The 27,695-nt window shown below is 35.4% G+C and overlaps 1 protein-coding gene across 4 annotated transcripts; it reads right to left on the bottom strand.

Moving 5' to 3' along the window:
• Positions 1-280: 280 nt before the first annotated feature.
• On the bottom strand, positions 281-26,756 carry LOC106058142 (alpha-1,3-mannosyl-glycoprotein 2-beta-N-acetylglucosaminyltransferase-like). Of its 4 annotated transcripts, none has more exons than XM_056017247.1 (12): positions 26,645-26,756; positions 22,550-22,717; positions 18,245-18,368; positions 14,821-14,932; positions 13,889-14,003; positions 11,897-12,035; positions 10,349-10,483; positions 5,477-5,567; positions 4,517-4,621; positions 3,595-3,685; positions 3,034-3,204; positions 281-2,053 (listed from the first exon to the last, which is right to left on the bottom strand). In XM_056017247.1, exons 2-12 carry the CDS (start codon positions 22,643-22,645, stop codon positions 1,940-1,942), a joined length of 1,293 nt encoding a protein of 430 aa, XP_055873222.1. In that variant the 5' UTR covers positions 22,646-22,717; positions 26,645-26,756; the 3' UTR covers positions 281-1,939. The 4 variants fall into 4 exon arrangements, with proteins under 4 accessions (XP_055873222.1, XP_055873223.1, XP_055873224.1 ...); XM_056017248.1 differs by lacking the exon at positions 26,645-26,756 and adding an exon at positions 23,844-23,984; XM_056017249.1 differs by lacking the exon at positions 26,645-26,756 and adding an exon at positions 23,776-23,982 and having other exon boundaries at positions 18,311-18,368.
• Positions 26,757-27,695: the final 939 nt, after the last annotated feature.

Genomic DNA, 27,695 nt, shown 5'->3' with positions numbered 1-27,695 from the left:
GGGCTCGACACTTTTGACACACTGCAATGAAAATTTGACTTAAAATATATTTTTAAAAAATGGCACAGAGTACTTTATACTTTAAGTCATAAGCTCTTTTAGTAATTCATGGACTAGTTTATAGAATTTATTAGTGTTAAAAATGCTTTCAGATGAATTTTGGAAATTTCACATTTAATATTATATTTAAGTAACCTATTTTTTAATATATATATATATATATATATATTATATATATATATATCTATATATCTATATATATATATATATATATATATATATATATATATATATATATATATATATATTTTTTTTTTTTTTTCTAATTCCCTTAAAAAAATTAGAAAAAAAGGTTATTACACCCTATTCCAAACCTGCAGGATAGGAGAAATAAAAGGACAAGCAGGACTCAAATTAAGAACCACTCGGACCAAAGTCTTAAGCCTCGACAAAAAGACTCGTCAGACGCTGTAATGCAAAGTGCTGCCTATCATAGAATCTTTCTGAAATTGATGTCCACCTTTGTTTTTGGAAGCCAAAGGGAGCATGACAAATGTACACAAACAAAGAAAACTCTAAAACAACATGTGCCTGATGGAGAAAAGGATTACTGCTTAAACTTCATGCGCTAGTAAGAACTCTTTAGCGGCAATTCTATCATTTTATCTATATATTGTCAATACAATACTATAATGGAGAAAACAAAAAAAAAAAGGTTATCCACAGAAATCAAAACATTCGACTAGATTTTACATAATTTTAAAGAAATAAATTTTGTACTTTCAGTTTCCAAAAATAGTTTTTTAAAAATTCATACTTTAAAAACTAAGTTTTGAACATTAGAAGAAAAGAAGAAATGTTCATGATTTTAAAAAAATTTTCTTTACGGTGACCTTGGCATTTTTTCCGTGACAATGTCAACAATTTCATTCAGTCAGCAATGTAAAAATTTGGCATTTGATTTATTTACACATATATATATATATATTTATGAATGTCCAACAGGAGACAGAAGACTAACGGCATAACAAAATTATGTAACACCAATATGGAAGATCTTCGGCAAACAGTTTTTGTAGTCTGGGTGCAACATTTGGTTTGCCTCAGCCGATAGCGGCACAACATTACCCATCAGGTACACATTTGTAGAGAACAATAATGTAAAAGAAGTGATATCAACGTACATGTTTAAAGATTTGTCATATTAACATGCAGTGAGTGTTGATATCAGCATTCGATGGGTATCAATATCAACATTCAATGAGTGCCCATATCAACATACAGCGAGTGAAGATATCAACATACAGCGAGGAAATCAACATACAAAGTTAATAGTTAGAGATGATATCAACATACAGTGAGCGACAATGCCAGCTTACAGTGAATGGTGATATCAAGGAACTGCGTATGATCTTTGGGGAAAAAAAACAAACCAGTCACTCAATTAAATACAGCTGCAACCAAACACTAACCATTCGAACACCATGACTTTTCAATTATACACAAAGCTCAACAGGTTATCATATACATTATCAATGCATTTTTTTGTATCACAAATTATTCAAGAATCAAACAGCATAATGAAAACATAAACATACAAAAATGTCTGGAACAAAAAATAACATTCTTAAAAGAAAAAACAACAACTTGTCTTTCACACTTGGTTAAATTAGCTTCATGCACACACACAAATTGGACAAGAAATAGAATCTAGACAAACCGTTTTCAAATCTCATTTTTCCTAATTATAGCAAATCTTTGAACAATTAGAGAAATAGAACTGATACAATAGAAATCATTAAAAAAAAAAAATACAATAAATGCATTGGTATTCTTACATACCGTCACAACCAGACCATTGAGGCCCGCTATACACACATCACTTTAGCCAATGACAAACAAATACAGTGATACTATAAAATGAACTCAGTTAATAGGGTCAGCTCCAGGTCGTGTCATAGCCTGTCCAACCTGGTGGAGGTGCTAAAAACACTCTTCTCCCATTTAGCATGAAGCTGACGACACCTCTGTAGGCTGCCCGAGGTACACCAGCCTGACGAAAAAAAAATATATATGTTTATAAGTAAAAGCATTTTTTTTAAAATTCACATTTAAAACAAATCTCATTGTATTTTCATGTGTCAAAGTAAAATAATATCTGTGCAAAGTGTAGTTCTTAAAATTAGATCAAGATCTAGATCCTTTCGATCTTCTCTCATCTAAACATGGCCTAGATCCATGAAATAGTAATACTTTCATAGAGTTGGGCAACTTTTTATTTTTTGAAGGTCTTAAGTTTGTTTTAGGGCTATTATACATACATCACAGTTCCAGTTAGTACCCAAAGAACATTTATGCAACGTTTCATCAAGATTGGTCAAACAGTTTTGATTTCTATTGGGAACATACATACATATGCCTTACTTTCTGCTTTATATTGTTACGTATTTCTGAATCTTCTGGCTAGATGTATTAGTTGGCACACAAATAAAAACACAGCAAAGAACTTGACGACTATACTTTCAGTTTTATCTAACTTTATTGAATAATAACTATAACAATTCGTCACTGTAACATGTAGCGTATACGTCTTACATCGACTGTATCGACTGTAACGGCTCAAGTCCACTCTCTTCTACTGTCTCGCACAGTAGACCACAGTAACGATGACTGTCCTCCTCTTTTCACATGAACTCTCTGGTTTATATACAGTCCCTAATCGTTTGTCCATTATTGCAAAAACATTTCTAGTATCCTCTGGAACAACATGGGAGGAAACATCACATCCTGTCGTTGTTTATACATGTCGATTCCAGAGGACACCTACTGTCACTGTTCATTTGTCACAATGCCCCCCTTCGTAAATCTGTTCGTCCCCTGGAACAACACGTGAGGCACGTCACATCCTGTCTTTGTTTACATGCATAGATTCCAGATAACACTCGGTGCTGTGTCATCTCGCCGGGGTCACACATAGTGACCTCTACCTGTCACTGTTCATTCGTAACAATATTATAGATAATCTATTCTTACCTTAAAGTCATCCATGATACCCAACAATTTGGCCAACTTTTTAAAACTATCTTTGCCGTTATATTCCACTCGGACAACTTTGTCCTGAGGCTGCTCTCCGCTCTTGACTTGTTGGCCAGTTAGGAGAGGAGAACTATACACTTTCTTAATAAACATCTCATCATATTTGGCCTGTCAATGGAACATTAGACAATGTTTATTAGACAAAGACAACAGACCATTGCTACTAATCTAATGTGAATGTACCAGCCTCTCTTAATATTTTGCTAAGAACAAGTTGGCAACTTTTTTAATTTTACTATGATTTATAGTTAAATCATACACAGAGGTATTTTATTTTAGTATAGTATAGTAAATCAGCTACCAATATTATCCACATAAATCCTAGTGTACTGAAGATAAATTAGCATTCATTTGAGTATGCTTGTAGAACTACATAATAAATAAATGCTGCTATACATTAAGATAACATCAGAACATTTAATTTTTCGTACACTTATATAACTATATAATAGTAGTTTTTCTACATGTGAAGAACTGGATAAAGTGACAGTGGCTTACTTTTGAAAGGTAAGAAAGATCCATTTTGGTAAAGGGAACAAACTCCGAGTTGAGCTTTATAAACTTAAGATGTTTGTCAAAGTACAGTCCCCTGAAACAGACGAAATAAATATTAAATTCCCATGTAAATCTGACAGCTAGAGAAAAAGAGTTCATCAATGTTTATAATTAAAATTTAATAAGGGTGTCTTGTGGCCAGCACAGACATCATTAGCAGAGTTTCTTCCATAAAATTCATATCACTAAAGGGTTTGACTAGTCTCATCAGCATTCTGAAATCTATAGACTAACTTACAGTGCAATTACTCTTAGTAAGCAAGAAGCATGTATAATTAGTATTTAAATCTCATACAATATACAGCTTTTAATTTAATCCATTAGCTCCTTCTACAGTCGGGGAATCTTTTCTCATTTTTGTCTTAAACTGTTTCTAAAATCCTCTTTCAATTCAATATACTTACTTTAAACTTATTAAATAAAAGATTTCTTCTCGATCCTAGTCTTGTTGAAAGCGTGATTACAAATCATTGTGGAGATTACCGATTTAATTTTTAGTAAAATTGGGAATATTTTTATTGCTTAATTAATTTTTCAAACAAACAGGCCCCCAAATCAGTGTGTTTAAGCCCCCACCAGGGAAATAAGTATTTTTTAAGCTTTTTTATATTCTAAAGGTATTAAAAGAACATATTTTTGTTTAAACTAGACGTATTCTATTTTTTACATTTATTTGTTTATTGTTATTTGTTAGTATTTATTAGTATTAGATCTTAAGTTTGATTATTTTTTTTAATTATTTATTTTTTAGGATTTTTAAAATTCAGGCTTATCCCTATTTGCTTAGGGCCAGAAAAGGTTTTTTTCCTTACAGGAAATAGGAGCTATGGGTTTAGTATCTTCCTAGAGTAGATCAAAATCTTACTTGCTAACACCCTTCTTGCCAAAAGTACTAGTTCGGCATATCTCTGGACGTATACATTCTCTCCCTTTCCTTTGTTCAGGATGCCGCATCCAATCATCCCAGAATCTAAAATAATAATGAATAGTGTTTGTATTCACCAGGCCAATGATGGCTAAGCTATCATGCTAACTAAGCACCTACAAACATAAGATTCAATGCTAACTAAACACCTACAAACATAAGATTCAATGCTAACTAAGCACCTACAAACATAAGATTCAATGCTAACTAAACACCTACAAACATAAGATTCAATGCTAACTAAGCACCTACAAACATAAGACTCAATGCTAACTAAACACCTACAAACATAAGATTCAATGCTAACTAAACACCTACAAGCATAAGACTCAATGCTATCTAAACACCTACAAACATAAGATTCAATGCTAACTAAACACCTACAAACATAAGATTCAATGCTAACTAAACACCTACAAACATAAGATTCAATGCTAACTAAGCACCTACAAACATAAGACTCAATGCTAACTAAACACCAACAAACATAAGATTCAATGCTAACTAAGACCTACAAACATAAGACTCAATGCTAACTAAACACCTACAAACATAAGATTCAATGCTAACTAAACACCAACAAACATAAGATTCAATGCTAACTAAACACCTACAACATAAGACTCAATGCTAACTAAACACCTACAAACATAAATCAATGCTAACTAAACACCTACAAACATAAGATTCAATGCTAACTAAACACCTACAAACATAAGACTCAATGCTAACTAAACACCTACAAACATAAGACTCAATGCTAACTAAACACCTACAAACATAAGACTCAATGCTAACTAAACACCTACAAACATAAGATTCAATGCTAAATTAACACCTACAAACACAAAATTCAATGCTAAACTAAACACCTACACACTTAGAAGTGTGAAGGCTTACGTTTCAGGCCACTTGGTACTCAGCTCCATCCAAATTTTCTTTTCTATCATCCAACCCAGACCTGGGAAAAAGTCTGTTCGATATAAAAGATCTGAAAGAGAAAACAAAAAAAATGGTAAAACAATACAGAAAACACTGAACAAAAAAAAGCCTATCAGTAAAACCATTTAAATAAATAAGTATAACACCATTTCTGACAACATCGTGTTTTTTTATCCAATAGTTTGTCTTCAAGAAAAAAGTTGTTTTAGTTTACAAATATTTTTTATAAGATAATGTCATATTTTTTTGTTTTATTGCATGAATTTCTGATTTTTCTCTCCTCTAAGATATACAGGCTATTATTTGATACATTTAATTTTTAGCTACCCCGAAAGGGGAAAAGACGCTATTAGTTTTGTGTGGAATGTCTGTCCATCCGTTTGTCCCGTTTAGATCTTGTAAACTAGAAAAGATAGTGAAAATCCTACATCATAATATTTTAGACCTTTCAAAGTTCTGATGCAACGGCTACTTTTTTCTTTTCTGAAAGCGAAAAATCAAATTTTTTAAATCACTTATGCAAGCATTTTTTTCATAAGAATACACCACTTTTACAACTATTCACTATTAATAGTAACAAACACCAAAGGCTCCTTGGTAGGTGAGATAAATATTTACCATATTTTTAACACATTTATGCAAACGGTTTTAGATTTTTTGTCAAAAAAAAATATTTTTTTTTACATTTGTATTGCTAACTTTAGTAAGTTCTGTTATACTAACTACTACATTTACACACAAAAAAATGTTTACTTTATTTTTAAGAGAAAAAATCTATTAAGTATGCATATAAGTTGGACATAATTTAAAACAACAATTAATAAGTAGTTTTTCATATTATGGCGTGACACTATGGTGATAGAATTGGAAACCAAAGGAATTTTTTTTTTTCGGAAATGTTTTTTTCTTGAGTAATAAGTGATTGTCCCATTACAAAACAATTAGAGCAATTATATATTCATTATAAGACATTAGTTATGCAAGGTTCACATCTAACTTCACATTCACTTTCGCCTATCCTTTGGTCTGTGGACCACTGGGGCACCACACAAATCTATCAACCTACTTTCTCCATTCTGCTCTGTCATTTGTCTTTGATAGAATTTCATTCTGATGTTCTTTCTGAAAATATTGAGACCTGCCTTTTTACCTGCCTGGGTGGACCACTTCGGGGGCTGATTTTGAGTTTGTGTCTCCACACAAACTGTCTTTGTAACCTTGTTTTTTTTTCTTCTTTTTAATGACACTTATTTTCAGAGTAGCTTTTCCTTGTAAGTTTATCCAACTCTCACTATAGCTTTTGGTCTTTTTGACCCTTTTCAAATAAAAATATCACAAGTTCTTTAGAATGAATCTGGAGGCCAATGATATCAACATTTGTTTGAGAATCTGGTTGCCTATTTTGTAAACGTTCCTGAATATGGTGGTCCATTTTGTTAATCATTTAGAATCTGATGGTGTCAGAAACTGCCTCTATATAGGTGTTGCCCAGGGTGGTTATGAAGGCCTCTATATAGGTGTTGCCTCTATATAGGTGTTGCCCAGGGTGGTTGTGAAGGCCTCTATATAGGTGTTGCCCAGGGTGGTTGTGCAGGCTCATTGTCTAGAGACTGGATCACTGGTGAGCCAATGCAAGCCCTAGAAAACTCTGAGAGACTATGCTTTCACTGCACACTTTCTCTCTCTCTCTCTCTTTAAGAATGGAACCAACTCATGCATAAAAGTAGTAAAGTTGTGTGACTAAAAACATATGTACATAAGAATCAATGTCTACCCTCAGATCAATCCAAAAAAATAAAACTCGTCACACACAGTTAACTACTACCACCTCCAACCTTGAACCTCTGCACTTGCTCTCCTACTCTCTAACCTTGAACCTCTGCACTTGCTCTCCTACTCTCTAACCTTGAACCTCTGCACTTGCTCTCCTACTCTCTAACCTTGAACCTCTGCACTTGCTCTCCTACTCTCTAACCTTGAACCTCTGCACTTCCTCTCCTACTCTCTAACCTTGAACCTCTGCACTTGCTCTCCTACTCTCTAACCTTGAACCTCTGCACTTGCTCTCCTACTCTCTAACCTTGAACCTCTGCACTTCCTCTCCTACTCTCTAACCTTGAACCTCTGCACTTGCTCTCCTACTCTCTAACCTTGAACCTCTGCACTTGCTCTCCTACTCTCTAACCTTGAACCTCTGCACTTGCTCTCCTACTCTCTAACCTTGAACCTCTGCACTTGCTCTCCTACTCTCTAACCTTGAACCTCTGCACTTGCTCTCCTACTCTCTAACCTTGAACCTCTGCACTTGCTCTCCTACTCTCTAACCTTGAACCTCTGCACTTGCTCTCCTACTCTCTAACCTTGAACCTCTGCACTTGCTCTCCTACTCTCTAACCTTGAACCTCTGCACTTGCTCTCCTACTCTCTAACCTTGAACCTCTGCACTTGCTCTCCTACTCTCTAACCTTGAACCTCTGCACTTGCTCTCCTACTCTCTAACCTTGAACCTCTGCACTTGCTCTCCAACTCTCTAACCTTGAAACTCTGCACTTGCTCTCCTACTCTCTAATCTTGAACCTCTGCACTTGCTCTCCAACTCTCTAACCTTGAACCTCTGCACTTGCTCTCCTACTCTCTAACCTTGAACCTCTGCACTTCCTCTCCTACTCTCTAATCTTGAACCTCTGCACTTGCTCTCCTACTCTCTAACACAAACATCTGACCTACTCTACGACTAAAATCCCACACTCCAGCTCCACCTACTCTCTGTCAGGAGCAGGTATGGCGAGAGTGAATATTTTTCTTTGTTGATATTTTGATATGATAGTTATATCCCTTTGTTTATGTACTCCCAGGTTATGAATGTGAATAGTCTTGAAAGTGTTGTGAACTGAATGAATTAGTCTTCCTTGAATGTGAGAGAAAGTGTGTTAGTCAGTGAGGTCTTGTTCTCAGTTCAGAAGGTTGGACAATTGTTTCCTGGACTGGTGTTTGTTAATGTAATTAATATTTCCTGAGAGTTTTTGTCGCAGTTATCTATGTAGTTGTACAGTGGAATTATTTCACTATCTAATAGCGCCACTTTCATCAATAGGCGATGACATCATTTTCAGTAATTTTATTTTGTGTACTAGCTGCTATCCCCTTGTCTCTTCGTCTTGATTTCTTATGACGTAAAAGAAAACTTGCGTAGTAGATCGTTTGGTTCTTTTCACTCCATCTTGAGCTGTAGAGCCAAGCGGTATTTTGTGAGGGCTTGAATTTCTCCTTGGATCTGATATTGGATAGCCTTATCGTTGTCCTTGGTAGATATTCTTAAAGGATTATCTTGACACCTGTTTAGGGTGAGTTTTATTTCATATTGTATAGTTAATTTTTATTTGGATTCAATCATATTCATATTTTGTAATTAGATTAGAAGATTAGAAGAATCTGTTCTTTATCTTTCTATAGGGTCTCAAAGTCAAGTTTCAGTTTCATGTTTCAGTGGTGAAATCGCAAGTCTCAATTCTAGGTTACAGGATTGAGGTTTTTCATCTCAGGTTTTCTGTCTGATGTTTTACAACTTACAAGTCTGAGGTTCCAGAGTCCAGACTGCGAGTTGCTATATCCAGACCTGGTGGTGCTTTGTGTAGTTGTGAGCTTTGGGATACTACTATAAACTTTTATTTGTGGATCGTCGGTGAACAGTTTCTTGGCTGGAATATAGATCTACGTGTATTGCCAGTTGTTGTCTTGAAAGATTGTCACCACGTGGACAATATTACTGAACCTTATATTTAAGGTGATTATTTTATTTTAAAATACTAATTAAGTATTACTAGAATCTTACTCTAAGTATTGGTTTTGCATACCATACTATATGCACTCCTATTTCTTTATTCTTATAGTTGATCATATGTCATTGTCACTCCAACACAAAAATATGACCTTCTCTATAACTAATAATCATATCACACACTCCAACTCTCCCTTACTATTCCCATGAGCACGTTGACCAGGACCTCACCCCATCATGATACCCGTGGCCACCTTCACAATAACTAGGTACTGTAAAACAGGCAGAATTAAGCCCTTACTAAATACTAAACAAAGAGGGTTTGTGGTAGGTGGCCTATGCTGTAAACATTAAAAAATCTGTTAGCCTGTGTTCTTAACCTATCAGAATCTGGTGATGCTGTTATAGCCTGTGTTCTTAACCTATCAGAATCTGGCGATGCTGTTATAGCCTGTGTTCTTAACCTATCAGAATCTGGCGATGCTGTTATAGCCTGTGTTCTTAACCTATCAGAATCTGGTGATGCTGTTATAGCCTGTGTTCTTAACCTATCAGAATCTGGCGATGCTGTTATAGCCTGTGTTCTTAACCTATCTGAATCTGGTGATGCTGTTATAGCCTGTGTTCTTAACCTATCAGAATCTGGTGATGCTGTTATAGCCTGTGTTCTTAACCTATCAGAATCTGGTGATGCTGTTATAGCCTGTGTTCTTAACCTATCAGAATCTGGTGATGCTGTTATAGCCTGTGTTCTTAACCTATCAGAATCTGGTGATGCTGTTATAGCCTGTGTTCTTAACCTATCAGAATCTGGTGATGCTGTTATAGCCTGTGTTCTTAACCTATCAGAATCTGGTGAAGCTGTTATAGCCTGTGTTCTTAACCTATCAGAATCTGGTGATGCTGTTATAGCCTGTGTTCTTAACCTATCAGAATCTGGTGATGCTGTTATAGCCTGTGTTCTTAACCTATCAGAATCTGGTGATGCTGTTATAGCCTGTGTTCTTAACCTATCAGAATCTGGTGATGCTGTTAACACAGTGCAAGGGTACCTGCTTCTTCAGAAACCATTCCATCTTTGCCATTGTCATTCCAAGCTGACACACACCACAACAGAGGATCTTGTTGTAAGATGGGATATGTAGCAGAGAAGTATTCAAAAAAGTCTGGGGATATATCCAGGTCATCTGGAAATAGAACAGAAAAATCCTTCATTTAAACAAAGACATCATAATATCAGTTAAACAAAGAACCAGCTATGCAGTTTTGGTTTTAAAAGTATAAAACCTAACTAAAGATAACCTAGTACATCCATTTTTGTAACACTAATTGCAAGTTTTGGTTTAAACAGAAAAAGTGTGACGCTCTGGAGAGTATCTTGGCACCAAAGAAGGTATTCATCCCATTCTGATAAACATGATTAAAACACCAATTCTCTGGTGTTATTTTGAAAACAATTGATGCCTTTCTTTAGTGTTATTCAATTTTTTAAACCAATTTGACTTAATCCTTTCGACCCCAGTGGAGCATAGGTCCACAAAGTAGGTCGCCACCAGACTCTTGTGGTTAATTCCCTTCAGTTGGGTCCACGTCCATCCTGTCATCTTTGCTTCTTGGTCTACTGTTCTTCTTCATGTTTGCTTTGGTCTCTAAGCCTTTGCCTTCTCCAGTGATTTCCAGCCTAGAGCCAGCCTTGCTATGCTGTTCTTCACATTGTGTGCCCAATCCAACCCCATTGGCGTAGTTTGTTTTATCGGTGTTTGCTGAGTTGTTTCCCTTAAGCTGTAGTTCAATATTTTGATTGGCCATCTTACATTTGTTAGTGAATAGTTCCCATTTCAGACCTTGCGATCTATAGGGCAGATGATGTTAAGGTCATCTGTTTCTTTGGCCAACGGTTAATGAGCAGGGTGTTATGTGGCCAGCACAACGACCAACCGCCTTTACTTTCCCCAACTAAAGTCAGGTACCCATTAGAGTTGGGTGGACCCAGGAGGGCCTTAAAGATCCTGAAAATCATAAATTCCAGTCTTCACTGAGATTCAAACCCAGGACCCCAGGTTAGAAAGCCAAGCACTTAACCACTCAGCCACCACGTCCACTTATTAGTGAATACTTGGAGCTTTATTGTTAGTTGTTACTCTCCAGGTTTCTACCCAATACATGTTTGTGTTGAAGATTTTAAATTTCATTGTGTTGAGACAGTGTTTTTGACCACCAGATCAGCAAGTCTAGCCTTGTTGGTCTGATTTTTGACATCAGTATGTGCTCCCTTTCTTTGTTTATAATGCTTCCAAGGTAGAAAAAGTTGTCGGTTACTACTAGGTTTTCTCCTTGGAGCTGTGCTGGGTGTATCCTGGGTATTATTTATTCTCATCACCTCTTTTTGTTGATTTTTTCAAACAGTTTCTCCCATTGTATTCCAAATAGAGTATAAGCATTTATTATCACACTAGATCTATACATGTACAAATGATAATATTGCTTCAAATTGAATTGATACATATGAATGACCTGCATATGGTGAGTGCAACATGCTAATGAAGTAAATATTTTATCAGTGACACTATATTGTCACACTACACACAGCCTACACCCACCTTCCACAATGATGACTGCTGAATAGTTGAAAGTAACAAATATCTGGTTAAGTGCCCACTTGTAATGCCTTGCAATCTTGTAGTAACCCAAAAACTTCTTCTGTGGAGTTCCGAGGACTATTTCTCGCAAGTCAGGTTGCTGAAAGCAGAGGAAATGAGACAATGAATCTCAATGTGTCACGAAAAATCTCACAAAAGTATCCATATATCATTAGCATACAAAAGAACTTAAGTCTGGGATAATTTGAACATTCAAGTGTACAACACTTACACAAGAAGTGGTTTGAAAATGTGACATTTTTAAAAAATGTAAACAAAAATCTTTAATTATGTTGTTACTGAGCTCTTTTATGTGGAAGATAACGCCCTTCTTGCAAACACTGAGCAAAGAGAATCAACAAATTGGCTGAAGCTTAAGCCTCATTTGGTCTGTCTATATACACATATTTTTAACAAATTTGGATTAACTTAGAAAAAAAAAACTTAAAAAAAAAAAAAAAAGAGAATCTATTACTAAGAGTGGGCCTAGTCATGTGGTATGCACTTTGAAGTGCGGTCATGATAGTCCTCAGTTCAAACCTCTGCAACCCCTCTCATCCTGCAGAAGGTTAAGGCTACGAGGCAATGACCTTCACTTTTGAAAGAACAAAACTAATAAGACATGTAAAATTAAGGATTATAAATGAGACAGACATGTATCCATCTAATAAAATACTTCAATACCAGTCTGTTACTTAGACTACGTTGTACTTGTCAATATGTTAAACAAATAAGTTTGTTTTGTTTTACATGTTTCGGATGTTCCTTCAGAGTTGAAGATAGTTTACTTCCTAGTCCAAACCTCCCGCAGTACGATGGGGGATGGGAGCGGGCAGGGTTTGAACCCGGGAACATCGATAAATCCAAATGACAGTCCAGCGCGCAAACCGCACGACCAGGCAGCCAAATGGAAATGTTAAATAAAAATGTTAAATGGAAATGATGTATAACTATCATCTTATATTTTCTTGACCAAAGACCAACATGTTCATACCTACATGCGTACACATTAAGGCTTCTAGTTGTAAAAGAAGATTCAGTCATGCAAAACAGAAACGCAAGTTCAATCTGCTAATAACCAGAAGAGCCGCTAGGAAAGACCAAATTCAATTAACTAATGGCTTCATTTTTTTTTTCAGATTTTCTCAGCTATTGATTATTATAGCCTTATAACCTAGTGCTGGCTTTCTTTCCAGCTAAAAACTCATTTTCTTTCCCACACTTAAGAGGCTTGAAAAAAAACAAACAAAAAACATTTGATAAGTATCACTCCAATTATATATTCATTTATCTCCTAAAATAATAATAACCTATTATTCATGTAGATTTCTTGAAATAAAGATTTTGTATATAATTAATGTATAAATTTTGATCTACTTATATGTGTTTATATTGGGATAATAAATGTGAAATAAATTTTTAATGGAACAACAACAACAAGTGTTATGTATATGGTTTTCTTGTTTTTTTTTAAGCTGTTGTTTAAATGTTGTATTTCAACTGATGATATCACAAATGCTCCAATCCTATCTTATAAATAACATGTTCATTTAAAGAAGAAGATAATTATACCCTGCATGTATCTACGCTTCAATATAGTTGTGCATGCTAAGTAGAGAATTAACCTATACTAGCTTACATTGATTTTCTTGGATATTTAACACAACCCAATCCATGCACTAATGACACAAGTGAAGAAAGAGCTGCACTTATAATATGTCCCAGCATATGATATCAGAACTATTTCTATCAACAGTAAAACAAGCTAAGTACTAACAGAACATCTCACAATTTGGACTGACACAAATTTATAACTTTGGAAAGTAGAAAAAAAAAGGTAGTTTTAGAAGAACTCTTCATGAACTATGTTCTAAATGCAAACAGACTAAATCTAGTGTTGTCAATGACTCACTTTACATTAGATCTTAGTGCTTGGACATGAAGCTCACTCACCTTCAAATGTGTTATATTATGAGACACCACGTATTTCTGTATCACCTCAGCAGTCGGAGCATGGCCACAGTCTTGACTTACAATTATCGGGAACTTTGCAGCAGAAGGGCGATATCTGCTCAGATAAAAATACACCAATCACCGACATATTTTAATTAAGTTAAACTGCTTAGTAAAAGTTAACTAAGAAGGAGAAGGGAGTATGGTGGCTGAGTGGTAAAGGGCTTGTCTTCCGAACCAGGGCTCCTGGGTTAGATACTTGAAGACTGGGATTCTGTATTTCGAGATTTTAGAGCACCCCCTGATTCCACACAAATCAAAAGGGGTACCAGACATTAGTTGAGGAAACTAAAGGTGGTTGATTGTTGTGCTGGTCACATGACACCCTCCTAAACAGTGAGCCACAGAAACAGATGACCTTGACATCATCTGCTCTATAGATCACAAAGTCTGTGGGGAAATAATTTCTTAGTCAGATGAGTGGAAACATTAACCACGAAAAAAGAATTTGTTGATAAATGTCTTTGATTTTAACAGTTTACTTTAGGACTTAGGAGGTAGCCATGCATTGAACACATACAAAATTTTGATGCCTTTTATTTGCCTATTTATTTAAACTCTTAGAAAAAAGGTTTTATTTTCTATTTACTTCTAAAATACATTTACTAAGAAAATAAAGTTTGAAGGCAAAGTCACCCCATTTTTTTACAAAATGGCCTTTAGGCCCTGAAAAAAGTAATTTCCCTATAATGTAATGACTTTATTTAATGATTTTATCAAAGTACAGGCATGCACTCTGTGGGAAAACAAGATGGTAGTAGTTTAAGTGTACTTTAAATATGGTGAAATTCAGAAGTTGAAAAGTGGGCAAAAGTTTCACGGTACTTTACTTGTACAGTTCACAAGCATCAAAGAAGTCAAAGTATACCAACTTCAACAGTTGATCCAAGGCTCTGTTGACTGTTACTCTGTCACATGCAATCATCAGAATGGGAAGAACACCGTCTTTGGTGCCAAGATACTCTCCAGAGCGGTACACTTTTTCTGTTGAAACCAAAACTTGGAATTAGTGTTACAAAAATGGATGTACTAGGTTGTCTTTAGTTAGGTTTTATACTTTTTAAAACCAAAAAAAAGCTCAACACAATATTTTAGGCCACAATGAATAGCTGTGTCATGCTGAAAGTATTATTCAGCCACATCTACAATGGCACCAGCTGAGAAGTAATCAAACTCATGGCTTGAAGAGGAAGACTGTTGGTTGTGTGTATGGTTTAAAAAAGAACTATCCTGGGTCATACTTATAGTTTTGAAGAGAAAGACCATGGGGTAATTGTGAGTTTAAGAAGAAAGATTTAGGGTTTGCATTAGTGATTTTAAAAAGTAAATAGAGGGTGACACAAACTGGAACCAACTCCTGGGCAGCTGATCAGTTTTGTTTTATCCAACCATTTCTACAGAGGTCACAGTTTCAATGTTTCTCCACTGCTTTTTACTTCAATATTTATTAGCATGCTTAATGACCTTTAGTTTAAAAGTAGTTGTATAGACTTTTTTTTTCTGCTTGGACATTTAAAGTTAGTGGGAGACCTTGTTTTTAAGACCCAATAATTAAAGGACATGCACTAACCACGATATATATCAATTGTATCAAGACCCACCAATAGTGAACGAAATAAAAAAGAACAGACTACGTTGGGCAGGTCACTTTGAAAGAATGTCAGATAACAGAGGAGCGAAAATTGTATACAGGCAAAAACCAAAAGGCAGACGACCCAAAGGCAGACCCCGAATGTGATGGATTGATGATGTGGAAGCAGATCTGAAGCAGCTTGCGGTTAGGGCATGGAGAAGAAAGGCCCAGGAGAGATCTGAATGGAAGGATGTGTTGAAGCAGGCCAGAGCCCTCCATGGGCTGTAGTGCCACTGGGATGGATGAAATGAAATGACACTTAAACATTTTATCATATCTGCATCTACCTCCTCTTCACCTGCATACAGGTTATGTCAGAATAACAAAATGTATCAAGTAGCATATTCCTTTTGGAATCAAGTTTCAGTGAATTTTTCAACCTTTTTTTTGAGTGTTTAAAAAGTGCTTATAATGGTAAGAGAAAACACTCTACACAATTTCAAATGACAAATAAATGACAAGAAAATAGTGTGATGTCTTCTTTTTGTTTTTAAATTTAAAAAATTGAATAAATCTATAGGAATAGGAAGAAGGAATAGGAAGCTAATTTTGATCTCACAATTCTAAAGTAAATCTGATAAGTAATGGATCTCTTGTTTATTCTTAATTAATACATTGTTTTACATATTATAGATATTTATTTATAAATATATGTAGGACTTAACTGAAGCTACAAACTAAATGTATAAATCATATTCAAACCAAGTCACAAATAAAACAATGGAAAAAAAAAAAGAGAAACTTATTAAAAAAGCGTGACCATAGACCAGGAAACAAAATGGTGTAGACTGGCAGTAACATTAATAATACAAATTGGGTATATCCACAAAGAAACAGACATTTGGATTTTGAGATTTCCTTCTCCTTGGTGGGTAGACAGCCAAAGGTTTATGAGCCCCTCCAGCCCAAAGCTTACTGGTTTAGGTTTAGAAGTCAACTCTGAGAAAAAATTACGAACCGGTGCACCTTATTAGGAGCTTGCACCGCGCAGTGCTTCACCCTAAAAGAAACTGCAATGCCAAAGACCCCAAACTATATCACAGATCTGTTGTTCCTTTGGTCACACCAGCTGGCATTACAAGGGAGAACTACTGTGTAAGCAGCATCATTCTGACCATAACTTATGCCCAGCCATAGTCAGCCCATGACTAAAGGAGGCTAGCAATATTAATTAGGGACTTAGAACCTTCAATATGATAAACATTATCACATTAAAATCAAGCCACAGAGAGGAAAAGAATTTAAAAAAAATGATGATTACAGATAAGAAAAAAAATATATATATGTTAAATTGGATGTTTTAAGAGCATTTTGTTTTTCAAACGAGTTTCAAGAGTTTCTCCATTTTAAACTTTACAACTCTTTACTCTCACAGGCATGAAATTACTTTTTCTATTTAAAAATGTACACTGCCATTACCAAAATTTATATAAAAAACACCAACCAAAGGGCATATGTTCCTTAAAAGCATACATATCTTATAATTGAGAAAGGTTGATATTGTAAAATAGATCTTTGACATTTAAAAAAAAGTAAAAGTTCTCCAAATAATATTGCCAATAGTAGTTTTTCTTTCTATACAAACACTGAGTATTTTTTAACATAATTAGTTCACTATTCAACCAAAGTTCATAAAACTTTTTTTCACTTGGACATTACAAAATATTTATCATTACTTTTAAACTACCTATAAATGCATGTCAATTGCAAAAACAAAATTTAAGTTACTAGCAAGTGTTGAATTATACCATTTAAAGCCCTTTCTGTACAGACTTTTCTTAAAGAATCCTATTTCAGGCAATTCCTTTTGTCTCACTCAAATGACAATGCACATGTTTCAAACCCCAAACTAATTTTTAGATGTAGAAGTAAGACAATGACATTTGCCTCAAGTTGGCAGATACATTTTCTGTATCAAATTCTCAAATGATGTACCAGCTATCACTTTAGTTCATCTATTCTAGCTCTCATTACACTAGATTTATGTATTTAATTGTTTTACAACTTTTCATTATTCCTTCAGAAATGTAGACTATTCTATACAAGCCCAGACAGCAGGGGATGGTAACAGGCAGGGTTTGAGCTCTGGACTATCGATACAACAGGCCCAAGGGCATACCAAGAGACCACATAGTCAGCCATTTTAAGACAAGATTCATAAATATCTGACTGCAGACCATGTGGTATAGAGTTTGGATAACCCCTGCTCTGAAGCCGATGCCCACTTGGTTACATTACCTGTTGCCATGCTTGTACTGAGGGCCTGGGTGAAAAGGCTATTGGTATAATGTGAGTTAAATTTTGAAAAGTTCTAAGACAGTGCTAAGAGTTACACTTACATCTAATATCTGTGAAAAGTAATGGATAGCATACTTTTACCATATTTAAGCTATCAGAGTCCAAAGCCTAATGCAAGCAACAGTTACTTCAAAGCAGTCAAAGATACCAGATAAAAAAAAAAATCCAACTAATGCCCATTAAAAGAAAAAAATCTATTTTAAAAATAGTAACAGAAGTCTAAGACTTACAGATCTTATAACACCTTATTTCTAGCAAAAGTAAAAAAAAAAACAAAAAAAAACAAACCTTAGCCCAAAGACCTTTAAAACCCTTATCTCAGTAATATTAACAAAAGACCTAGGCCCACAGATCTTTAAACCTACTGTCTTTTATGTCCTTCAGAAGCTTCAGACTCTCCAGCAGTTTTTTGTTCTCGGCCAACTGCTTACCCATTTCTCTTTCCAGTGACATCAGCCTCTCTGTCAATTCTCTCTCTTTGTCAGCACCCTGGAGAAGAGAAGATATGAAAACACCAGGATTGTTACATTTGTTTCTCGTAGCATAAGCCAGGGCAACAAACTAAGGCAACAAACCAGGGCAACAAACTAAGACAACAAACCAGGGCAACAAACCAGGACAACAAACCAAGGCAACAAATGGCAATGGACAATGAATACCGTACAGCAGAAGATCTCAAATCAAGGGAAAGTATCAATTCTAACAAGCTTGTGAGGGAAAGTTGCGCAATGAGAGTTTTGACATCGTTAACAGTGATATATTCTTGGTACCCATGTAGCCATGTTGGGTGCTTAAATTATTATTATTGTTATTATTTCAATCTTCCTCCATTATTGATACTACTTTGTGCTCCAGATGGAAGACATTTGATTTTTGCAGGGCTAAAAAGGGCAAAACAATAATCCTATACCTTTTAAAAATAAGCAGATTATCTTCAGTGAAGTCCAGTAGAGCGCTGGAGGTTAGAAAGGCTTTTATCCAACCACCAGGCCTGGACATGGGGCTCTTCACCCTTGTCCTGTAGATTATCAACCCCTTCTATATTCTATAAACCAGAATACATCTAATAGCTACATAAAGTTATCTGCCTCAGATAAAAATGTCAAATGGACAACATCAAAAAATATGAACACAGGTTCCACCAGCAAATGATCACAACAGCAAGCTAGCAAAACTATTTCCAATAAAGATAAATGTGCAATAAGGCTGTACGCTGTTCTTGCTATTAATTTGGCCATGCAATGTTTTAACAACAAATCATTTGGAAGAACTTAAACGTCAGTCTCATCTCCCACACAAGAAGCCAGATCAATTTAAACTGACAAGAAAGCTACAGATGAATATATAAAGTAAACACCTTCAACAGAGCTTTCTTAAGGGTTACTCAATGGAAAAGAATCTTGACAATCTAGGAAGTGTTATAAGAGATCAGTGGAAGACACTGGGAATCATAAACCTTAAGGATGGAAGCAACCAGTGAAGCTGAGGCTACTAGAATTACATAGGATCAAATAAACTGAGGTACCCCAAACAACATCTGTTGGAAATGTGGATCTAGGTTCCTCGTAGATGAATAAATAATATGACTGTGGATCCAGCTTCCTCATGGATTAAAAAATAATGACAGTGGATCTATGTTTCTTGTGGATTAATAAATAACATGACAGTGGATCTAGGTTCATCATGGATTAATAAATAATATGACAGTGGATCTAGGTTCCTCATGGATTAATAAATAATATGACAGTGGATCTAGGTTTCTCATGGATTAAAAAAATAATATGACTTTGGATCTAGGTTCCTCATGGATTAACAAATAATATGAATAAATAATATGACAGTGGATCTAGGTTTCTCATGGATTAAAAAAATAATATGACAGTGGATCTAGGTTTCTCATGGATTAAAAAAATAATATGACAGTGGATCTAGGTTTCTCATGGATTAAAAAAATAATATGACAGTGGATCTAGTTGGTGTGTCTATATTAGTAATAGTTGACACAAAGTCTATAGGACAAGGTCTACTTTGAATTCTACCATAGAGTCAGAAGTTTTACAACATAGCAGATGCAAGTTCTACTGCCTAGCAACAACAAGTTATACCACATAGCAACCACAAGTTCTACCAAATGGAAACAACAAGTTATACCATATAGCAACCACAAGTTCTACCCCACAGCAGACACAAGCTCGTTTTACAAGAAAACCCTGAGTTCTAAATAACAGAACCCATATTACAAGAATACATCCCTCCTCATGATTCTAAAAATGCATTCACAAAATATATCTAGTCTATGTTAATTTGATGTGGGTTTTGTTGTTTTTTTTTCAAAATTTCTATAAACACATTTTAGTTTCAGTCCAAGCTTCGGTCTAAAATCAATATCCCACTGAAAAACCCCAACTCCCAGACCAACCGAAGCTCTAATCCTTTATGTTGATCCAAAGCTATAATATATTGATGTGGCTGTTAATGTCAAACATCAATCAATAAAAGCTCAAAGTTATCTTCACAACTCATGAAGTGACTTTCATGGTTTGTATTGTTTTCATCATTGCAGCAGTTAACATAAACAATCAAACATTACAATAGGATTTTAATTGTAATCTAATTTAGAACAAGAAAAAACATTTAAAAAACAATAATTTTTTGAAAAGACACCACCTACTTTACACAATTTGTAGAACGATTTCTTTTGCTCTTAATAGTTAATGAATGTTAATTTAAAAAAAAAAAAAAAAAAAAGAAAGGAAAATTTTTTTTACTCCGCTCCATTTACTCATTCCCTAGCAAAATTTAAATCAATTTCATTTTATACTTTAAAAAATGTTAATGGTCAAACTAGGGTTTTCCAAGCGTGATCAACGAGCTAGTAATTTTTTTCCCAATGATATAGCCAGTTTCCTCGTCTCGTAGTTAATGCCAACTATCAAATTTCCGGGATAATCTTTAGAGCCTTTTTCGAGATCTGTGTCCATGAAGGGGGTGACTTTTTTTTTTCTTTTTTTTTTACAATACCTGTATTTAAGTCACTCCTTCACGGCCACGAATCTCATATAAGATAAAATATACATCAACTGTCAAATTTCTTGAAAAATCATTAGAGCCTTTTTTGAGGTCGGTATCCAACATAAATATAAATATAATGTTCTAGAATGATTCATTACAAACTTTGTTTCACTTCATATTTGTTGTCTCTTCTTTAAAGTTAGAATATAATTTGTAGAATAATTCAAAGCTTTGCTATATGGTGGCCTGTTGGAAAGTCTGCCCACAGAGCATAATGAAGCCAAAAAGAATCATTTACAATAGACCATTTGTTTGAGGTGATGTGAGCTGCGGTGATGTGGCATGTGACACATGAGGTAAATGTTAGTGGAAAAAAAAAAGGTTTGTTATTCTGTATACACTGTAATATCTTGAGGAATATTACAAATACTCGTCCTTAATCTTTAGAATCGAAGACATTGTCATTATTATTAATACATTGATGAGTATAACCCATATAAATTTGTACCAATTTTCTTTAAGTATTGCCGTAAACCTGTCCCCCCCCTGACTAACCATTTTTTCCACGTGAGAAGTAGGGTGATTTATGTTTATGCGCTAATGACCTGAGCTAGTGAAACTTGAGTGATAATTTTGGATTTCTCGACTGAGGATTTTTTTCCTTTGTGTTGGTGAATCAGGATATGTAAATTTCATTTGGAGATTGTGATATTATTTCTTTTTACCGGGAGTATTGATTGATTATAGTTGGATCGGGCTTCTGCAATCAGAGAGATACCAGCGACATAAGAATCGGTGAGTTATTTTCTTTAGTTCACTCCCATGTCTTAACAGTAATTTATATTTCAGGGCACATTAAAAATCATACTTCAGAACAGCAGTGCAGAGTACAAATTATAGTTCAGATGAGCAGTGGACATTAAAACTAATTTCAGAATGGCAGAGCACTGAAAGATTAATGAAGCAAAATATAGCTCTATACTTCTGTTGTTTTTGGCATCCTTCAATAGTATCGACTATCATCAAACCGAATGCCACCTAGAGCTATACTAATGCAACTACTTGTTTGGGCTCAGTAAGCAGATATCAAAACTGAAGACCTAAAACCAAACTTAATGCTACTTAAGATTTAATAAAAGTCTGCTAGCAGGTTGATTATCCATAAAATGTTCTATACTACTTGGGGGGAATGTAGGAGGTAGGCTTTCATTGTGGGAAGCGTGGTCGAGAGGCTAAGTATGCTTGAATTTGGCTTGGCTACGTTTAAAGGGGGCTCGAGGTTCGACACCTAACTCGAGCAAAGTTGTGTTTACTGAGCGCCTAAAGGCAGCTAGGAAAACCTTCTCCCACATACCCCCCCCACACACACACACACACCTGGTTTATAAAATGAGATTGGACCATAGCGCGCTATAAGCATGAAAGTAGCGCTATATAAAAGCTATAATAATAATATGTGCGAAGTTTAACAAATTATGAAAGTAGAGTATACAAAAATAGGTAAAAAGTAAAACTTAAAAATAAAAATGACAAACGTCAGAAGACACACAAAAAAACATGTCTATACTATCACAACACTGCATTTAACAATGCAATGCTATATATAAACACAAACACGGTACTGCCTATAACAATACAACGCTATACAATATATCTACCTTTGGTTTTGTAACAATAGTGTAGTATGTGATAAAGTTCCATAGCAGAAAGACAATCCCAAACAGCAGCAAGAAATGCAGCCTTTTAATCCTCATGCTGATTAGCCTTGCAGTAAGGCTTGGCAAGGTTACTTTACTTCATACTTGAGACCTCACTAGACAGTCAGTCTACAGAGAAAAGAAAATACTATATTAATATAGATTCACACATTTTTTTTTTTGGACAAAGAATACATTTTGGTAGTCCAAGAATTGATAATCTGAAAAAAAAATGTAGTTTTGATAGTTTGTAGACAGTGACCATCTGAAAAAAATGTGTACATTTTGATAGCCCAAATATTGTGACACTAACTTAAAAAAACAAGTGTAGGTTATATTGTTCATTCTATTTTAAATTCAACAGTAAAAACTTGATGACAATGTCTATAATATGAGTGGGCAATGAAATGTGTTTAATGCAACACTGTTAAAGTTTAAAATATCTAATATGGTCATAGTTATGATGACAATAACACATATATAGATGAGCTCAGACATCATTTAGAAACACGTTTTAAAGCAAAGAAAAATAAATTGCAGTCTTGGGTTTGATTTTTTCTTTAAGATGTCCAATTAGCATGTGAATTTATCTGTTATGGAAGGTGTAGTGGCTGAGAGGTAAAGCGCTTTGCTTCCGAACCGGGGGTCCCGGGTTTGAATCCTGGTGAAGACTGGGATTTTTTATTTCAAGATCTTTGGGCACCTCTGAGTCTACTCAGCTCTAATGGCTACCGTAGGCCACAGAAACCTCTGTCTTCCTCCTCTTAAAAAAAACAACAACTGCTGCTTAACAATGTCCATTAATGATAGTTTTGTAAAAAGAACTTTATGTTGGTCCCTTTCAGACCTTTACTTTTCCACAACTAACGTCAGGTACCCCCATGAGAGCTGGGTGAAGTAAAAATCCTAAAATTAAAAATTCCAGTCTACGCCAGGATTCGAACCCGGGACCCTTTAGTTCAGAAGCGGATTGCTTTACCACTCAGCCTCTGCACCTCACAAAAAGAACTAACAATACTAAATAATCTACTTAAGTAACGATGAACAAGTTCAAACATTTATAAAATATGCACACACAATTAATCTGTTAAAATAGACTGCAGTTATTCAACTTTTCAAGATAAAGTATAACTCTGAAATATATCACGAAATTGATTTATTTTTTACGAAATTGATTTATTTTTTACGTGAGCTCTAAACTTGAAACCTTTGCATCTGTGCACAAAAATTACAATAACTAGATTCAAAGCCAAACCAGGGCTGGAAAACCTCCAACTCAGTTCATATCAGGTGAATTCAGACAGATATCCCAAACATTATGGCCAAAAATGACTGTTATCCTGCTGTGCTTAAGTGTTAGGGCCAATCAAATATAGATTCACATCTATCTAAAGTAAAGATTCAGCAGACATCTGTTTCTTTTGTACTAGGTGTACAGCCTGGGGAGGTGGGGGGACTGGATGTATTGATTATCTTGACAGTAACAGGCAATGGTAGCTTGCAGTGTTTAGTCAACATCCACTTTCAACTTAGTCCAAAATCTACCATTGATTGGTTTGCTTCTTGTTTGCACAACAATCTTATTAGTTAGAGACCTACAAGCTTCAATTTGAAAAACAATAATAATAATAGAAATTTAACTTCATTTAGAAAAGATAGAGACAGAGAATCTGTCTCAAAAAAGTCTTGATTTTAAAACATTTAGTTCTAGTTGTATTTTTTTTTAAAGTATTGAAAACTGATTTCCAAAACTAATCAAACATCCGAGTGCTACTATCTTGGTTCTAATGGTGAAAAAATTCAAAGAATCCACTTGTGGTGATCTAGTTTCAGACCAAGTGAAAAATTGGAATATGTTCAGAATCAGATGGAAAATTGCACAAAGTCAAAGCTAAAGAACTTTTTTAGGGACACCAGACTACTCTGCATACTTAAGAAAGTAACAACTGAAACCTACAGATATATGTCATCTTCATTTACAGAGAATCTAAATCAACCAGACATGACCGCAGTGGACGTGGCAAGATTAAGATTGGTAGAAGCTGGGCTGCATTGGCCATGGGAAATACAGCACTCCTCATTAATTTTCAGACTCAAAGGCAAGCCTTATTATTATTATTATTATCATCATTATCTCCATTTACTCCATTAACCTCCAATATAAAGGGTAGATCAAAGGGGAAGGTAAAACTTTTCTAAAAAGATTCAATATCCAGTCTTAGACAGTGTACAAGGTGTAGATCTAAGCGTCTACAAACTCCACCACTTTTTATGACAACAAAAAGCATCATTCTCTAACACAGTCGACTCAAAAAGTGATCCAATGTGAGCAACAAGCAAAACGATGTCTTTTATAATAATAATAAAAGGATCAATATTTTTTTAGCGCAGCGGCTGAGCGGTAAAGTGCTTGGCTTCTGAACTGGGGGTCCCGGGTTCAAATCATGGTGAAGACTGGGATTTTTTATTTCGGGATCTTTGGGCTCCTCTGAGTCCACCCAGCTCTAATGGGTACCTGAAAATAGTTGGGGAAAAGTAAAGGCAGTTGGTTGTTGTGCTGGACACCCTCTTTAACCGTAGGCCACAGAAGCTGATGACCTTTACATCATCTGCCCCTATAGACCACAAGGTTTGAAAGGGGAACTTTACTTTACATATTTTGTTAGCACTAGAGTTTATCAATTGTATTTCTCATGTTACATTTCAATGTCTGTTATCATTGTGGTATCAAGCACAACTACCCTCCCCCAGTTGTATTTTTAGAGTGTCTTAGAGAGTAAAAGTGTGAATGATGGAAGATAAGACAAATGGTCATTCTGCCGACACCTTGAACAGGTGTTAGATCAGAATCAAGAACAAACATGCATGAGAACAAACAACCAGGAAAAAAATGTTTTTAAAACAAAGCTGAGAGTCCGGGTGTCAAATCCTGCTGAAGACTGGGATTTTTAATTTCAGGATTTTTATGGGGCCTTTGATTCCACCCAGCTCTATGGGATATCTGAAATTAGTTGAGGAAAAGTAAAGGCGGTTGATCACTGTGTTGGCAACATGACACTCTCGTTAACTGTGGGCCACAGGAACAGATGACTTTTACATCATCTGCCCTATAGACAGCATGATCGGAAAGTAGAACTTGTTGTGTAAGGCAAAGAACCACACAATTACTGTCATATCTCACAATACTGCAATATTTATCTCCATTAATTTGAATAAAAGTAAATCACCACTAATTAATTGACTAATGGGTCTACATATTGGTCTTGGACAATAAATAATTGTACAAAGTTTCAACTTGATCCACAGAATGGGAAGTGGGACCAATAACTTTAACAAAATTTGTACCAGAGTTGATATAAGCTTCGTAACTAAAAGAAATAGTCATGGAGTTTGGACTCTAGGCAGCATGACAACATTACCTAAGGAGGAGGGGGTGCGTTATTTGAAAAGTTTCCTCTAAAGTCTAGTTTTTTTTCCCTCATGCAACAAACGTGTGAAGTCAAATGGTAGGAAGCCCAAGATTATAAGATTGTGTGAAGTCAAATGGTAAGAAGCCCAAGATTATAAGATTTGGTGAAGTCAAATGGGAAGAAGTCCAAGATTATAAGATTGTGTGAAGTCAAATGGGAAGAAGCCCAAGATTATAAGATTGTGTGAAGTCAAATGGGAAGAAGCCCAAGATTATAAGATTGTGTGAAGTCAAATGGGAAGAAGCCCAAGATTATAAGATTGTGTGAAGTCAAATGGGAAGAAGCCCAAGATTATAAGATTGTGTGAAGTCAAATGGGAAGAAGCCCAAGATTATAAGATTGTTTAACAAAACAGAACGCGACCTACACAAATACAAGTGTTGAATTTTATCCCCAAACCAGTGTCACGTACTTATAGCCAAGCTATTGGCTTATCCATGTGCGACGGTTTGTCAAAACGATGTCTCGGAATGTTATTGATTTCTATTCTTCATTGAATCTAAAGAGAACAAAATATGATCCGCTCCTAAGCCTTCCCCACCCCGGCCTCTCTTTCTGCGTCACACACACACATACACATCTTGACCTGATATTTTAGCTCCAATATATCCAGTACACAAAGCACAAAAAAAGGGCAGGCTGAAAGCTAGATCAAAACAACACAGTACACGTATGCTAGTTTTCAAGTCAAACAGTGTGTGTCCACACAGCAACTCTTACTAGCCGTACTAACCTTATCAATCAAGATAATGGCGATGGCCCGATACTGGATTTAATTTAAACTCCATTAGCGCTCTACGGCCAAACCAATAGTGTGGTGCCAAGATAAGAGGACACAATGAAGTATCAAAAAAAACAAAAAAAGGTTGATTCCTAACCGAAACGAAATATGTATTTGTAATGCAAATTAAGACCAGACGTAGACTTTGTTTGAACGCAGACACACACAGCCAAGTGCAACACATCTTTAGTGAGAAAAGAAAGAAAAAAAAGTTAGTGAAACCATCAATGACTGCTTCTAAAAACAAAAACAGGCCCAGTTGATCTAAACATCTCTACGAAATAAAAACCAGTTTTGATAGTTCCTCCATGAACGTTTCGCGAGACTGTCTCAAGACCAAACGAAGAACTTTGATGTTGAAGAGAAGTAGAATAGGTTGTTATCAAACCTCATTTAGATTGAGGGGGTGCGGGGTGAGGTGAATCTCTGTTTTTTTTTTTTTTTTGGATTCAGTGTCAACCTTTTCTACTAAGCTTTAGACAATCGATGACCCTAGGTCACTTGTAGCCTACAACAACAAGAACTTTACCTGCGTTGTGAATGTCCACTTCTTTACAAAATTGGGGGAGGGCAGGAAGAAAGAGAACAGTATTATTAAGGTCCAATCTTATCAAGGTCCAATATTATCAAGGTCCAATAGACATGAAAAAGGCAAGAGGACAGGGTTGTGTCACAAAAGAAATCTCGAAGAAATGTTTCCAAACACTTGAAGTGCAAACATTCCTTTGATAATGGACCTCATTCACCAAGAGTAAACAAACACCATTTAGCCACGTGGTTCTCTATCTCTTCTATACAAATTACCCAATCCATAAAGCCTGTCACGTGTTACGTTTTTTCCCCATTGTTTTATCAA

The sequence above is a fragment of the Biomphalaria glabrata genome, chromosome 18, assembly GCF_947242115.1.
Source record: "Biomphalaria glabrata chromosome 18, xgBioGlab47.1, whole genome shotgun sequence".
NCBI lineage: Eukaryota > Metazoa > Mollusca > Gastropoda > Planorbidae > Biomphalaria > Biomphalaria glabrata.
The sequence above is the reverse complement of the archived record's forward strand: the minus strand, read 5'-3'. Positions and strand labels throughout refer to the sequence as shown.